The sequence below is a fragment of the Xenopus laevis genome, chromosome 9_10L (assembly GCF_017654675.1).
Source record: "Xenopus laevis strain J_2021 chromosome 9_10L, Xenopus_laevis_v10.1, whole genome shotgun sequence".
In the NCBI taxonomy this organism is placed as follows: domain Eukaryota; kingdom Metazoa; phylum Chordata; class Amphibia; order Anura; family Pipidae; genus Xenopus; species Xenopus laevis.
This window is the reverse complement of record NC_054387.1, coordinates 117070814-117088626: the sequence shown is the minus strand read 5'-3', so window position 1 is coordinate 117088626 and position 17813 is coordinate 117070814. Positions and strand designations below refer to the sequence as shown.

Genomic DNA, 17813 nt, shown 5'->3' with positions numbered 1-17813 from the left:
GAGGGTCTCTTTGAGGTTCAACCTCTGACCAGGCCCCTCTTCTTTCATAACAAGCTGAGAAATGTGAAAATGTATTCATAGAAGCCTCAATTTTACACTCCTTGATTTTGAAGGAGTGGTTCACCTTTGAGATAACTTTTAGTAGGATGTAGAGAGTGATATTCTGAGACAATTTGCAATTGGTTTTCATTTTTTATTATTTGTGTTTTTTGAGTTCTTTAGCTGTTTATTCAGCAGCTCTCCAGTTTGCAATTTCAGCAATATGGTTGCTAGGATCAAAATTACCCTAGCAACCATGCATTGATTTGAATAAGTGACTGGAATATGAATAGGAGAGGAGCTGAATAGAAGGATCAGTAATAAAAAGTAACAATAACAATACATTTGTAGCTTTAGGGTTTAAGCACACGGGCAGATTCGGGGAGATTTAGTCGCCTGGCGACTAATCGCCTCTTCTGCAGGGCAACAATCTCCCTGAACTCCCTTCCCCCTGCTATAAGGAGAAAACGCCAGCGCCAATGCACTCACGGTGCTTTGATTTCGGAAGTCGCCCGAAGTTGCCTCACGAGGAAAATTCGGAAATCGAAGCTCCGTGAGTGCATTGGCGCTGGCGTTTTCTCATTATAGCAGGCGGAAGGCAGTTCAGGGAGGTTGATGCCCTGCAAAAGAGGCGATTAGTCGCCAGGGGACTAAATCTCCCTGAATCTGCCGTGTGCTTGAACCCTTACAGAGCATTTGTTTTTTTAGAAGGGAGTCAGCGACCCCCATTTGAAAGCGGCAAAGAGTCAGAAGAAAAAGACAAATAACTATAAAAATAAATAATGAAAACCAATTGAAAAGTTGCTTAGAATTGGCCGTTCTATAACATAATAAAAGTTACCTTGAAGGTGAACCACCCATTTAAGTTTTCCTCATTTTACACTTTGTTTTTGTATAACGTATAATAAATTTCCCATTTTTTTCTGGTCCCTTGCAGAATGTAAAATGGGGGGCTCTGTATTATTTTAGTACCAAGAACATCTAGGGCAGCAAATAATTATTCACCCAAATATCACCCAAGTTGGTCATTAGGCTGTACTTTCAGGAATATCCAAAATCTGTAAAGTAACATTTACTTTACAATTTATACTGAGTGAGATGTACATGATACATCCAGTACCATCCAACATTTTAGAAATAGAAAGGGGGGCAAAAAAATTTGTCGTGTGGAGTGCAGTGAACATTTTTGACCACGCCAATTTTTGTGGCCACACCCCCTAATTACCATGTGCATTTTACTAAATTTGTCATGAAAGTTTGAACATATTTCTGAGGTTTGTATGTGTTACTACAGTTTTGCAAATTGCCCTTTAAGCTGTGAGTCTAAATTCTCCCAAGAGACCTGTTATCTTTTATTGGTACAATTGTTTCTTTGCTTATTTTAAATTGTTACAAATGTGTCCAAGTGCACCTGTCACATATTCGGGCATCTCTGCCAAAAGCCAATTAAGTTCTAATGTTGCATCTTTTTCTGGCTGTTCAGTGCAGACGATCAAAGAGAAATTTGGGACATTTTAGTGATAATCCGGGACTGTGGGTTGAGCTGTCAAAATCGTGACTGTCCCACGAAAACCTGGCCAGGTGGGAGGTATGTTATATGCCTTATAATAAGGTAAAAAAAGAAAAATCGCCTGCGCTAATCACACACGGTGATTCGTTTTCCGAAGTCGCCCGAAGTTTCCTCGTGAAATCGCCGGCGACTTTTCATTTTATCCAGGTGCAGAGCAAGGGGAGTTGTGCGACTAAATCTCCCCAAATCGCCCAGTGTGTCCCAGCCCTTAGCGTTGAAGCAGCAATTGAGCCCTCTGTACTGTCTGGTGTTTCAGTCTGGAAGCTCAGTAATTTAGATGCAGGTTCTGAACTGTTACTATTTTTCAACATTTAGTTGATACATTTCTCAGCAGCATCTCTGGAGTATTGAAACTATTGTATCAATGTAACAGCTGCACAAAGATAAGAAATGTAACAACTAATGTATCGATTTAGAACAGTTTACAGGTTCGGCGACCCCCCCCCCTCCCAGAGCTGCTTTAGAAGGTGAAAAATGAAACTTTACACTTCAAATATTAGAAAAACAGTCACACATAGAAAATAGAAAGTAATTGGAAAAAAAGTCATTATTTCTGGTGATCTGTCAGAAACCAACTAGGTGTTTTCCAAATAACATCACTTCAGTAATTTAGATCTTCATGTAAACATTAAATAAAGCCAATATGCTGGTTTTGCCTCCAATAAGGATTCATTATATCTTAGTTGGGATCAAGTACAAGTTACTGTTTTATTATTACAGAGAAAAAGGAAATCGTTTTTTAAACATTTGGATTATTTGGATAAATTGGGAGTCTATGGGAGATGGCCTTTCATAATTCAAAGCTTTCTTGATTATGGGGTTTCCAGATAATAGATCCTATGCCTGTACTATACAAATGAATGTGGGGTTCTCTTTTGTCAGATATTGCTGGCTTACCACTCAAGCAGTGCTTTGATTAAGGATTTTGCCAGGATTCAGACAAATCTACGTGCCTGGCTGAACCAAATCCTTAAAATCTTGACTTTTCATCACACAAACAACATAGTAACATAGTAAGTAAGGTTGAAAAAAGACACATGTCCATCGAGTTCAACCTTTTTTTTTTTTTTGTTTATTAACTACCTATCTGCCAGTTGATCCAGAGGAAGGCAAAAAACCCATCTGAAGCCTCTCCAATTTGCCTTAGAGGGGGAAAAATTCCTTCCTGACTCCAAAATGGCAATCGGACTAGTCCCTGGATCAACTTGGACTATGAGCTATTTCCCATAACCCTGTATTCCCTTACTTGCTAAAAAGCCATCCAACCCCATACAAGGAAGTAAAAGAATTGTAACTGGACCTGCAGTGCGTGGTTTTCTTTCTCCCTTCCTGGACGTACTTTGCATATATGTAAATTAGGTTTCAGAATTGGTTCTGCCGAATCTTTCACAAAGGATTCGGCCGAATCCCACAATAGTGGATTTGGTGCATCCCTAGTTTTCATTAATGTAGCCTACCATAGAATAGTAAAAGCAAATATCTGATTAGTTGGGTTACTGCACTGATCCAAATGAGGATTTATGTTATTAGAAGTGCCCAACCCTCTTATAAGTACAATAAGGAGAAACACCCAGGTAAATAAACAGAAGGAGCTAAAGGACAGGATAAAAACAACAAATTTGGTCATGGTTTAGGGAGAAGAACGGACGTTTATTCCATCCTGCAAGTGAACAGTAGCATTGTCCTAGTGGAATTAGTGCAGAGCTATAGTCTTGCTGGGTCACGTAGCCTCCAGTGTTTTTCAAACCTCAACCATTATACAAATATTACATTATCAGAATAGCAACTGACAGCTTCCATATTACTGTACTACATCTCCCAGAATCCCCCAAAACCCTTCAAGTTAAGGTGGGATTAAAAAGCAACTACTGGTTGCCTACGTTAGAAGGAACACTAAATAACATTGTGCGTTGTGTCTCCTTCTTGAATATTATTTTAATTGTGGGTCAGAATGGACGGCAAGTTTTACATCTGCAACAATACGCAGCCCAAACATATCCAGGGACGCAAAGGCAAACTAAAGATGACCATAGACGCACAGATATAAAACAAATTTCCATACGATATTCGGTGCGTGTATGGTGGGAAATAAGCCGACCGATATCAGCAAAGGACTTGGATATTGGTCGGCTCGTCGATCGGTCTGGATGGAAAATTTTGATCAGGTGCCTTTGAAGGGACCCAAACATCGGCCATTGTTAGTGCTGAATCATCAGATAGAGAGAGAATTCTATTGTTTCTGTCTTTATATCTGACGATTCAGCTCTACACCTGTGTATTGAAACAAACAATCTTTCTTGGAAAGACCTTATCCATTGGCCTACCACCCAGAAAACAAATGACAAGGGCAATGTCTGTTGGGCGCCCTCTACTGGTTACATTACAATTAAAAAGGAGGCTAAAATGTCTTCAGAGTCGCTTGCAATGTTGCATACTTGCAAGCTCATAGAACTTATTTAAAAAGAAAAAAGGAACACTAATTAAAAGGGCTGGGAAATGCAACAGTCTGCTATAATCCTTAGATGGGATATTGGCTTCAAGATTGCCCAATCTAAAAATGAATCTGGCAGAGAAACAATTTAGGTCAGAGAATCTTAACCCTTTCCTTAATGTGTGTGTATATATACACACACACAGCCTCTGATTTACATCAATGTGGCAGTACCAATGAAGGGGCAAGACTTGCACAAAAATATTAAGACATTTAAAGGAATACGGACACTTTTTTCTACTTTAAAAAAAAAAATAAAACATCCCCAGGTCAACAGCCTAAAACATCCTGACCTGAAGATACAGCTTGTGGTCACTTATGGCAGCTTGTAGCCAGATAAATTCCTATGCTCTTCTTAAAGGAGTTATACACTACCTCCCTTAAAAGATCACATGCCAATGACTATAATCGCTAAAGTTTTAGCTCACCACTCTGCATATTAAGTTAGAGATCCGTCTTTGATGTTTCCAGCTTATTTGGAAGAATGCGGTTGCCATCTTGAGAAAGGAATATAGGCTTCCTTTCACTATTGTGCATGCGCGTAAAATCAATCCTCCTGACCCACATCATATATAGTTGTGGCCAGAACACATTAAAAACACTTTCCCCCCTCGCTGCCTGGTAGCTCCTGCCTGCATGAATAAGAACCAACAATCAAGAGATGCGTAGCTTGCAAACTGATTTACAGGTGCGTGTTTACAGGGTGTCAATTATGACGTGTGACTAGATTAATTTGCATGCGCGTCAGCGTAGAAGGGAAAAAAGCATGCGCAATGGTATCTAATTTTTCCTAATGCGCCTCAAGGCTGCCTCGGGCAGCTTGTAGGAAGCTTGCTATGAAAACAGTGACGTCACTGGACTCCTTCACTCGCATTCTCAGCAGTGCGCGTTTTCTGCTGCTAGACAGCCCTGTAAGTGCTTCTTCTAACAGCCTTATCAAACAACTTTAGTTATTTTTTTTTTTAGCTTTCATTCTCCTTTAAGTCAGGCCAGGAATTTTGGGTGGCTAACAGTGAAATGCCAGTATCACTTATGGTTGAGATTTGTGACCACACAATGAATACGGGAGTAAAAAAAAAAAAAAAGCAATAGACTGAGACCTTCTGCCTACATATATGTATTCTGTCCATGTTGAGATTTCCCCTAAGCCACAATCCAGATCCCATTTTTCCTATAGAGCCTCCATTCAGAGAACTGAATTCCCAGGTATAGTTACCCCACAGGTTTTAAACACATCATGAATACACTTGTTTTCTAGGTAGGCGATGTTTAAATCTACATTCAGTGGGTGACAGAGGGCATACAGCATGGCACTGCAAGTCTTCCTTTTTAAAGGGAACTCGTGTGAGGTTTTAAAAAAATGGGACAGAACTTACCCAAATGGGGTATCATTTATATCCAATAAGAACAGAGGAGAGAGAACTTGACAACATAAGAATCTACAAGACTTTTTTTTGTTAAGATTGTTACAAGAACAAGAATGGAATAGGTGGTCTGCGTGGCAGGTGCCTCCTTCATTCAACCTTCAGTCCCCAGATAACCTGCTGTGCCTGAGCGAGGCGCAACCGATTGTGGTTTCTTCTGGCTGCCTGGGAAATATTTATTCTTATTTTGTAGGGTGCCGAGCTTCATGGGATAGTGGTAAAGAGTCCATATCTTTGCTCCTTCTTCACAGACAGGTAAGCTCTGCAATAACTAGTTTCCTGTTGATCGCTTTCCTACGGGGAGAGAAAAAGCGTGTTAGGCATAGGACAGTACAATCTTTGTATATAACTGCACAGAATAGTATATATACTACATAATCCCTTGGGGTGGCACATAAACTGACAGCTACACTGCACTGCTTAAAGGAGAACTAAAGCTTAACTAAAGAAGTAGCTAGAAATGTTGTACATTATGTTTTGGGCTTCTGTACAAGCCCAAGGCAACCACAGCCCTTTAGCAGTAAAGATCTGTGTCTCCAAAGATGCCCCAGTAGCTCCCCATCTTCTTTTCTGCTGATTCACTGCACATGCTCTGTGCTGCTGTCACTTACTGAGCTTAGGGACCCACTCACAATATACAGTACACATAGAATAGAAATGTCACAATATAAGGCTGATTAGTAATTAATATGGATAATTAATACATGGAAGCACAGAAACCAGTGCAATTAGCATCAGAATTTAATAATCAGCCCTGTAGCATCAGCTTATATTACAGACCAACCTCATTTTCTGCTGGATAATTAGTGACGAGCCCTAAGCTTAGCTTCTCAACAGCTGCTCAGAGCCCACTGAGCATGTGAGTGTCACAGACACTTTCCAAGATGGTGACCCCCTGTGACAAGTTTCAAGTCCTGGATCATTGCGGCTAATGACAAGCTGAAACTTTAGGCTGGTGCATTAAGTTCTGTACATAAAATATGGCATTTTTGGCTATATTTATTTTTAGGTTTTAGTTCTCCTTTAAGCCAGCAGCAACCAGTGAACCTCTAGCTCAATTTCCAATGGAAGGCTGTCACGGGCAGAGACATTGGGAGTTAAAGTACGAGAACATTTTAGAGGGACTCGATTGCTCATGCCTGACCAAAACCATCAGCGTAGTTCACCTATATTTAAAGGAGAACTAAATCTCCACTAGTAACAACAGCCCCTTTAACTGCCTTCCATCACCCCCCTCACTTCTCCCTCCCCGCACTGTGTGTTAATCAGAAAGGTGCCCCTGAAAAAAAAAAACCTGAGTTCCCCAGTGCCATCTTCTGCCTGTTCCAATTCATTTGGGTCTCTTCAATGACATGAAGCCTGCGGGAGCCTGCACAGTTCAAGCAGATTCCTGACTAGGCCCAACTGCGCATGTTCCAGCAGGTTTAGTGTCAACAAACAGACTTGAAAGAATGCGAATGGGCAGAAGATTGCACCGGGGAACTCCACTGTGCAGCTCTGCATTTTAGGTAGGGATGCACCGAATCCACTATTTTGGATTCAGCGGGGGGGGGGGTGATGGAAGGCAGTTAAGGGGAACTGTTGTTACTAGGGGGGTTTAGTTCTCTTTTAAGATGTAAAGGAGTAAGGGAGAGGAAGAGGTATAACTTAAAGGAACAGTTCAGTATAAAAATAAAAACTGGGTAAATAGATAGGCTGTGCAAAATAAAAAAAATATTTCAAATATAGTTAGTTAGGCAAAAAAACAAAACACTACTGCCTGCTTTGCAGCTCTCAAACTCTGAGTTAGTCAGCGACTTTAAGGGGGCTGCACTGTTCAGTGAGTTTGCAATTAATCTTTGGCATCCAGCTCAGATTCAGAAGCAAACAGTTATGGCCCATATGGCTCCCCTAAAGTCATTGATTGGTTACAGACTGGTAACCAATCAGAAAGCCGCAAAGCAGGAAGTAGGGTTCTGGCAGTTATGTTACACATCCAGTCACTCCAGCCTTTATAAATTATTTTGGCTAACTAACTATATTGAAAACATTTCTATTTTGCACATGCTATTTACCCAGTTTTTATTTTTACACTGAACTGCTCCATTAAAAGAAACCTTTACTGTAATTTAGACTCATGTATTTGCTGTTGTTATTTTAGTTTCTCTGCAGTTCTCCATTTGAGCCTTTAGGGTAAGGACACACGAGGAGATTCAGGGAGATTTTGTCGCCGGGCTACTAATTGCCTTGTCTTTTGAGCAACTATCTCCCTGAACTGCCTCAGCGTTTTTCCCCATAGGCTACAATGAAAAGTTGCCTGCGTTAATGCACACACGGTGATGCGTTTTCAATAGTTGCCTGAAATTGCCTCACTGAGGCAACTTCTCCCTGTCCTTACTCTTAGGGTAGGGACACACTGGGCGATTTGGGGAGATTTAGTCGCCTGGCGACTAATCGCAGCGACTTTTCTCCCCGAATGCCTCCCCTCACTCTGCGCCTGGATAAAATGAAAAGTCGCCGGCGCTAATCACACATGGCGATTCGTTTTCCGAAATCACCCGAAGTTGCCTCACGAGGAAACTTCGGGCGACTTCGGAAAACAAATCGCCGCGTGTGATTAGCGCAGGCGATTTTTCATTTTATCCAGGCGCAGAGTGAGGGGAGGCATTCGGGGAAGATTGGTCGTGGAAAGTCGCGGCGATTAGTCGCCAGGCGACTAAATCTCCCCAAATCGCCCAGTGTGTCCCTACCCTTAGACTGGAGGGCTGTTCCTTATGTTAACAGCGGCTCAGCTGGTTGCCATTGAGGGAGGGAAGAGGCCTGAGGCTAGGCAGGGAAAGAATCAGCTATTTTATAACCTACAGAAAAGTAAATATCTAGACAATTTTATTGTAAAATCTATCATCCAATAGGAACAGACATTTTTTATTGGCAAAGCCATTTCACAGCAATTTGGTTGTCAAGTTTGTTAGAATTTAGGGAGGAAATAAAAAGACTGTTCCTACCTCACAGAGGTGTCAGGAGCTAAACATTCTCTTTAGTTTGCTTAGGAATCCCTCCTTGTTCTCCCCTGCCTGCTCAGTCTCAGGTCTCTCCTCCCCAGCTGCAGAGCTGGGCTGGTTTCTGCCTGATGAGCACAGCAACGATACCGTAAATACCTTGTAGCTTACATGCAAGGGATGCCCCATGGCAAACACATCCATGGCAACTTCTGTCACAGGATCTAGTTCTGCCAAATTAGACTGTGTCCCCCCCAGCTTTTCCCACTACCTAGTACGTTTCTATTCTAACACTCCAATAGTTCCCCCAGCCATATTCTTCACTTTTAGTCGCTAGTGCTTAACAGTACATGCGAGTGTATGAATAGGTGGTTCCCTAAATTAATGAACAGAAGGTAAAATACCCTCACCTGCTTTACTAAGCTGAATGTCTGCAGGCATCTCTTAGACAGGGGTAAACATGAAAGAAGTGGGCTAGGCAGAAAATGTAATCAGCCAAGTACTTCTCTGCACAGCCTCAAGGTGTGATTTGGCTGGAAGCCTTACAAATGAACCAGGTTCAGTTCAAACATAATGGTTTTGTAATGGGATTCTTATAAGGAACCCTATAAAACAAATTGTGGCTCATTTAATAACCCTATTGCATTAAGCTATAGTAACCAATCACAGAACTGAATTCATTCTCCAACTTGGTTAAGGTGGCCATAGCTGTAGAGATCCTCTCATTTGGTGATGTCACCAAACGAGCGGATCTCTTCCCGATATGCCCACATTGAAGTGGGTGATATCGGGCTGATCCAATCGTGGGCCCTAGTGCCCAACGATCGGATCATAATGGATGCAATACAGGTGGTCGGATCGCTGGACAGCATAGTTGCTGCCGTGATTCGAGAGGAATTTTTTACCTGCCCGATCGAGATCTGCCCGACTTTCGGTCAGATATTGATCAGGGAAGCCCGTCGGATGGCCCCACACACGGGCCAATAAGCTGGTGAGTTTGTCTGTCTGCAGCTTTTATCGGCCCGTGTATGGGGGCCTTTAGACTGTTCAAAGTTTATTGTGGAATGGTTTCTATGTGTTGCTGCACTTTGGCAAAAAGGACAGATATCTTGTAAATAAGCCCCACACATTTCTTTTGGCTTGGGATCACTTACCTGTTGTTGTGTTAGTGATGCCATTTACTGTTCCTTCTACATCTGTCTCATCCTCTGCAAAGCTAAGCATTAGCATTCGTTGCCTGTCAGTCAGATGCCTGCAAACAAGGGGAAATACCCAAATCTATTAGCTGGCATTTATTCTAACTGGCTTGTCATTTCATGTCATAAGATCTCTCACCTGGGTACTTTGACCTTGACGTGGATATAATGATCTCCAAAGCCATAACTGCTCATACGAGCAATACCTTTTCCACCAATCCGAATCCTCTGGTCTGCTTGTGTGCCGGCAGGGATCTGGGAATGGTAGCAACAAATCAGTTTTAGGGGAAAATTACACAAGCCTTTTCAAGGATAAAATATATACTAGCATTGCACCACCGTTAAGAGGAAAAGAAATATGGTTTACTCTGAAAAAATGTTGCTTTCAGTTGCCCATTGCCCTAAATTAAGGGGCACATTTACATCCTAAAGGCCTGGAATGGGAAATAGAATGTCAGAAAATGCTAGTGAGTTTTTTTTTCACATCAATTTTTTTTTATTCTTCATACAGGATTTTTTTTTCAAAAAAGCTCACCACCTAAAACCTTCACTTTATTTTTTGGGGAAATTTGTGGGAAAAATATCCTGCGCAAAGAATCTAGTACCCGAGTCCTGGAACCCTCCTATTCTGATCATGCGTAACAAACAACGAGTTATACTTACAGGGACATTGATGGGTTCATATAGTCCTTGTGCACGGGCAGAACCCCCCAGAACAGCTTGAGCAACGGAAATAAACAGGTCCGAGTGAATATCTGCCCCATCTCTTCTAAAGACTGGACTTTTCTGCACCTGTAACAGATCAGACGTTTTAATGCTGGTGCCTGGGACTAAACAGGATATCAAAGATTTCTAAGCTTTTCTAAGCTTTCAAAAATAAAGGCCATAAATCTAAACATTTAAAGTGACCGGAGCCTCCAGCAGAAGCCCATCTGTAGCTTTATGGTCAAGAACAATATAGTGAAAAAAGTACCCCTATTGTAAAATATAAGAATTTATAAGTTACCAAGGAGTTCCATGACTACGAGGCCGAAGTAAGAGTGTTTTAATACAAGTCATGGAACTCTGAGGGGACTTCCAATATCCTCATATTTTGTAGCAGGGGCACTTTCTTTTATTACATTACACAAGTTTCAGTGAGTCATGTGACAGAAATGACATCACTAAGCTCCGATTATAACCAACGAGATCACTGAGCACCGTGTATATAGTGAATAAAGTACCCCCTCTTGTAAAACATAAGGATATTATAAGTTACCGAGGAGTTTCATGACCATATAAAAACACGAGGCCGAAGGCTTTTATACAGGTCATGGAACTCCAAGGTAACTTCTAATATCCTCATATTTTGCAACTGGGGATACTTTATTTATTATAATACACAAGTTTCAGTGAGTCGTGTGACAGAAATGACATCAGAACTGACCGTTTGATGACATCAGAACTCACAGTTTATAAGAATATCATTTACAGGATATTCATGGCTTTTGTGTATTATAAGGATATAATTTACAGGATATTCAAGGCTCTTGATCATCATAATTTCACCCTTCTTTGTAAGTGATTGTGAGCAGCAATTTTACTAGAGAATACACATGTCTTAAGCAAGACTCTGCAAAGCACATTGCCAAAGGTTTAGCATTACTGCACTCTGCTGTGCAGGATAGGGTAGTATAACAAAGTATTCTTCATAGAATTTAAAGCTTTCAGGACCCAGGATAAAGCACCTACCCGAAATGTAATAAAAATCTCTTTCTTTCCCACTGGCATCCGAACCGTCTGCCCATTTTCCACACCTGTCCGGAACCAAAAGGGAGATTTCACTGTACAGTCCAAAAGGGATAGTGATAGAAATATTTATTTATCCACAAGGCACTCACCTGCAGGTACAGGCACAGTAACAGTTTTCTTCTGCTTTGTTTGGCCAGAGCCCCTGCATGACAGGCAAGGGTTGGTCATGGTAGAACCCTTCCCACCACAGCGCCGGCAAGTCGAGCGCATCACAAAGGGGCCAGTGTTGATAGTTTCCTTGTTAAAACAAACATACATGGTCATTTCCAGCCCAACCCAAAACAACGTGGCAGGTGTCTATACAAATGTAGTTCTTACCATCCCAGTTCCATTACAGTAATGGCAGTGCTGCAGTTTGGTGCCAGGCTCATTTCCTTTCCCATCACACCTGTGGCACGTGTCTGTAATGTTTACAGAGATCTCCTTGTTCACTCCCTTAGCCGCCTGAATGAACGTGAGGTCCATGATGTACTGAAAGAGGGAGATAAGCTTGCATGGTAAAGAAACACCATGTTTCAGATAGGCATGCACCGAATCCACTATTTTGGATTCGGCCAAACCCCCGCATATGCAAATTAGGGGTAGGAAGGGGAAAAAAAATTTTACTTCCTTGTTTAGTGACAAAGTGTCACACAATTTTGCATATGCAAATTAGTATTCAGTTCAGCCGGCAGAAGGATTCGGCCGAATCTGAATCTTGCTGAAAATGACTATATCCCGGCCGAATCCTAAACCAAATCCTGGATTCGGTGCATCCCTAGTTTCAGAAATATTACACATTTCTAATTGCTACTGCTGTCTTACCTCTTGTGGCTGCTCAAATATGCTACCTAAATCTCCAAACGGGGAGCCAGAGAATTCCCCAAAGATCTTCCGGAAGAGTTCCTCTGGATCGACAGTAGGACCTCCTCTCCAGCGTTGCTGACCTCCTCCGCCTCCTGCCCCGGCAGCAAAGTCTGCAGTTCCATAGGTGTCATACTGCTTGCGTTTGACCTCGTCACTCAGGACCTGAGCAGAAAACAGACATCAGTTATCGTTCAGCCATAGTCATTCAGAATCTCATTGAATTATAAATCTGGAATTAGGGCCAGAAAAAAAGTACAAATGCACTTTTCTTAACCATTATTTCAAAATGCATCAGTTAAAGGAAAAGGTTAGTTAAACTAAAGAAGTAGGTAGAAATGTTGTACATTATGTTTTGGGTTTCTGTACCAGCCCAAGGCGACCACAGCCCTTTAGCAGTAAAGATCTGTGTCTCCAAAGATGCCCCAGTAGCTCCCCATCTTCTTTTCTGCTGATTCACTGCACATGCTCTGTGCTGCTGTCACTTACTGAGCTTAGGGACCCACTCACAATATACAATACACATAGAATAGAAATGTCACAATATAAGGCTGATTAGTAATTAATAAAGATAATTGCTACATGGCAGCACAGAAACCAGTGCAATTAGCATCAGCATTTAATCAATCAGCCCTGTAGCATCAGCTTATAATACAGACAAACCTAATTTCTCTCCTAACTTCTCAACAGCTGCTCAGCGCCCACTGAGCATGTGGTGTCGCAGACATTTATCAAAATGGTGACCCCCTGTGACAAGTTTGAAGTCCTGGATCATTGCTGCCAGGCCCGGACTGGCAATCTGTGGGTTCTGGCAAATGCCAGAGGGGCTGCTATAAGGTCCCATAGAAAGTCAGCATTTAGTGGGCTGGTCGGGGCTGTTTGGGCCTCTATGTAAGCTGATTGGGCCTCTGTGTACCTGAAATGCCAGGGCCTATTTTAATTCTCAGTCCGGACCTGATTGCTGCTATTGACAAGCTGAAACTTTAGGCTGATGCAATCAGTTCAGTATATAAAATATGGCATTTTTAGCCCCATTCATTTTAAGGGTTTAGTTCTCCTTTAATAGTGCTGCTCCAGCAGAATTCTGCACTGCAATCCCGTTCTCAAAAGAGCAAACTGATTTTTTATATTAAATTTTGAAATCTGACATGGAGATAGACATATTTCAGTTTCCCAGTCATGTGCCTTGTGCTCTGATAAACTTCAGTCACTCTTTACTGCTGTACTGCAAGTTAGAGTGATATTACCCCCTCACCTTCCCCCTCCCCCCAGCAGCCTAACAACAGAACAATGGGAAGGTAACCAGATAACAGCTCCCTAGAAGATCTAAGAACAACACTCAATAGTAAAATCCAGGTCCTACTACGTCACATTCAGTTACATTGAGAAGGAGAAACAACAGCCTGCCAGAAAGCAGTTCCATCCTAAGTGCTGGCTCTTTCTGAAAGCACATGACCAGGCAAAATGACCTGAGATAGCGTCTACACATCAATATTACAACTAAAAAAATACACTTGCTGGTTCAGGAATTAAATTTCATTTTGTAGAGTGAATTATTTGCAGTGTAATTTAGAAAAAAAAAACAACATCATAAAAATCATGACAGAATCCTTTTAAAGTAAATAATAAACCAAAAGGCCAAGGTTGGGTGATTTCCACCAGCTCAAAAAAAAAAACCACTGGCAGAGAATCCTCCCCCGTGCCCTTTAGAATTGTTACCTCGTATGCTTCTGCCAGCTGAGAGAACTTTTCTTTAGCCTGCGGATCCTCCTTATTAGTGTCTGGATGGTACTTTTTGGCCAACTGGAAAGGAAAACAGCATTCGGGTTAAAACAACATCTAACTTCACAGATTGTGTTATATAGTTGTGACAAGGTGAAATGCAGAACCTGATTATATTAGAAATAGGGATTCTCTTGTACAGTCTGGAGGCACCTGTGCACCCATAGATTCTGCCACATATTAAGCTGCCCATAGATGTTGAGATTTTTAAAAGATCAGATCCTGATCGTGAGACCACGATCTACTGGGAACGATCGTACGAATTGACCATCAACTAAAAAGACCAATTTGCCAGGAAAACAAAGGGGAGCTGCCTGCTTGGCCCTGCAAACATAGATAGATTGCACTGGGGCCGACAAAGATTTTTTGACCTGGTCGATCAATGTCCGAAAATTCGTAAGATGTTCGATCGTTCAAATCCCACTAACCGCACGATAATTTCGAAGGATTGGTCGGACTTCCCTAAAATCGGTCGTTCGGCAAGAAGAATCGTCGCGTCTATGGGGAGCTTTATAGTAAGAATCACCTGACCAATTTGTGCAGGCGACGGTCACTATAAAATGTGGGGGAGCAGCCACGGCTCTGCTATGCAAGTGAAAAGCGGTTTATTGTGAATACTTTCCCCACAGAGATCCCAATGGAATCTCCCCCAAAAAGGTCACGCAACAGACCCACAATTCCATGGATGCAAAGAACTGAATAGGGAACCTGCCAGCTCTGTGAATAAGACTTAGAAGTCTTGGCAGATACTGCTCGTAAGACTAAAAGCAAAAGAGCCTGTTAATTCATAGTAATCAATCAGCGTTTTTTCTTGAATCATTTTATTTTACTACAAAGGCCCTTACATATGAAATAGTGTATTAATATCACTTAAAGGGGTTTTTTCTTGTTGTATGTAAAGAATGGCCTATTCTTAGCAACTTTTCAATTGGCCTTCATTTTTTATATATTTTTTTTGTCTCTATCTGGTTTTCAGATGGGGGGGTAACTGACCCCAGCAGCCAAAAACCTATAGCTCTATGTGGCTACAGTTTTATTTTTACTTTTTATTAATCATCTTTCTGTTCAGCCCCTTTTCCTATTCATATTCATGATTCTCATTCGCACCAGTGCCTAGTTGCTAGGGCAAATTAAAACTCCAAACTAGAGAGGAGCTGAACAAAAAACGAAATCATTAAAAAAAAAAAAGTATCTATCTATCTATATCTATATATATATATATATATATCTATATCTATATATAGTCCAGCTCCTTGGTCTTGGAGTATCATTGTCTGCATCCAACTAAAATCTAATTTAAAAGGCACACACCACCCTTAAAGGAACACTAACATCAAAAAAGAAAGTTTTTTCAAAGTAATAAAAATATAATGCAGTGTTGCCCTGCACTGGTAAAACTGGTGCGTTTGCTTCAGAAACACTACTGCTGTTTATATAAATAAGCTGCTGTGTAGCCATGGGGGCAGCCATTTAAGAACAGGATACACAGTAAATAACAGTTAAGTTCTGAAGAATCTTATTGTATACTACAGAACTTATCTATTATATATCCTGAGCCTTTTCGCCTTTTGTAGCTTTGAATGGCTGCCCCCATGGCTACACAGCAGCTTATTTATATAAATAATAGTAGTGTTTCTGAAGCAAACACACCAGTTTTACCAGTGCAGCACAACAGTACATTATATCTTCACTACTTTCACACAAGACCTTTTTTTTCCTTTAAAAAATAAATTATAGAACCTGCTATGAGAAATCAGTAGGACAAAGTCCTCTGAAACATGATGCAACTAATCACAAGGTGGGAAAGCAACAGACTATTAATTAACTCCTTTCCTACCCATACTAAGCAAGTTTGAAACATATATAGATATATATATCTGAGAGTTAAGCTCTGGACTGTATTCAGCAGGCAGATAAGCAGAGCACAAACCAGTGACAACATATTTTAAAGTGTTGTACAAACAAATTTCAAAACTGTACAAAACACAAATACTCCATAGTTCCTTGTAAGTACAATGTGTGTGAGTCCCACCTGGTAATAGGCCTTCTTTATTTCTTTCTGGCTTGCGTTCCTCGGAACCCCCAGTACCTGGTAAAAGTCTGTCTTGTTGTATGAGGAAGAGGTGGTATGGAACTGGGAAAGGCGCTCACACAGGACTGAAAAAGAAGTGAAAAAGAAGTTGCAGGTTATACATCAGCCTCTGTATTTGCGTCCGACCAATAAGCAAAAAGGATCCAGCAGCCCAATGAGTAACATAGTAACATAGTAAGTAAGGTTAAAAAAAGACATGTCCATCGAGTTCAACCCTTCTACCTATCTGCCAGTTGATCCAGAGGAAGGCAAAAAACCCATCTGAAGCCTCTCCAATTTGCCTTAGAGGGGGAAAAATTCCTTCCTGACTCCAAAATGGCAATCGGACTAGTCCCTGGATCAACTTTATAAAGTTTACTGCTGCTCCTTTAAAAGTCACCTTCAAGTTAACTTTTAGTATGTTATAGAACAGCCAGTTAAAAGCAGCTTTTTAATTGGTGTTCATTATTTATATTCTATAGTTTTTCCGTTTTTTGCCTTCATCTTCTGGCTCTTTCCAACTGTCTAATAGGGGTCGCTGACCCCATCTAAAAACAAATGCTCTGTAAGGCTACAAATGTAATGTTATTGTTACTTTTTATTACTCATCTTTCTATTCAGGCCTCTCTTATTCATATTCCAGTCTCTTATTCAAATCCATGCATAGTTTCTAAGGTAATTTGAACCCTAGCAACCAAATTGCTACTATAGCAAACCAGAGAGCTGCTGAATAAAAATCTAAATAATTCAAAAACCAGAAATAATATTAAATGAAAACCCATTGCAAATTGTGTCAAAATATCACTATCTACATCATACTTTAAAGTGAACTGGAAGGTGAGCCACCCCTTTAAGTAGGGATGCACCAAATCAGGACTCGGTTTGGGATTCGGTCTTTTTCAGCAGAATTCGGCCAAATCCTTCTGCCCGACTGAACCGAATAATTTGCATGTGCAAATTAGGGACGGGGAGGGAAATTGCGTGACTTTTTTTCACAAGGAAGTAAAAAAAGTTTCCCCCTTCCCATTCGGTTTGGTATTCGGCCGAATCTTTCGCAAAGGATTCAGCCGAATACAAAATAGCGGATTCGCTACATGTATTTCTACCCTACAAATGTCACTGTTAGAGGCTTGTTGGCCACCCCAGATCAGAGAGAGATCTGCAACCTGTGGCTCTCCAGCTGCTGCTAAACTTCACATCCCAGAGAAGCCCCAATCCCAAAAGCACTGGAAGTCTCAGGAGGGGATGATGGGAGTTGTAGTTGAAATAAAGCGTCAGACGATTACACCAAAGGCTCCTACATTGAGCCACTTATTCGCTGTATAAATACAACACATGTCCTTGAAGTTTCGAGTTGCTGCACAGCTGAGTGTTCCATGCAAAGGTCAGTCACTAGCAACAACACGGATCGCATAATCCTTTACCTGCAGCTGGGCCACGGGCCGCCCGCAAGGCCAATACCAAAGCTGCCTCAGCCCTGGGCCCCCGATGGACACCGGGAAGGATGTGGCCCCGAGCTCCAGACACTGCGACCAAGAACCAACGCGACGAACAGCGAGCCGCCATCTTCCCCAGGACAAGCCGGCACACTGCACATGCCTATTAGACACACGGGGGGAGGAAAGTCA

General features: G+C 41.5%; 1 protein-coding gene across 2 annotated transcripts; it reads right to left on the bottom strand.

Moving 5' to 3' along the window:
- Positions 1 to 5022: 5022 nt before the first annotated feature.
- On the bottom strand, positions 5023 to 17813 carry dnaja3.L (DnaJ heat shock protein family (Hsp40) member A3 L homeolog). 2 transcript variants are annotated; one of them, NM_001097895.1, is given in 12 exon segments: positions 5473 to 5818; positions 8509 to 8630; positions 9657 to 9754; positions 9838 to 9953; positions 10362 to 10490; positions 11430 to 11494; positions 11579 to 11726; positions 11808 to 11960; positions 12294 to 12497; positions 14052 to 14135; positions 16147 to 16271; positions 17610 to 17795. In NM_001097895.1, coding segments are annotated over 11 exon segments (1374 nt in total). In that variant the 5' UTR covers positions 17752 to 17795; the 3' UTR covers positions 5473 to 5818; positions 8509 to 8520.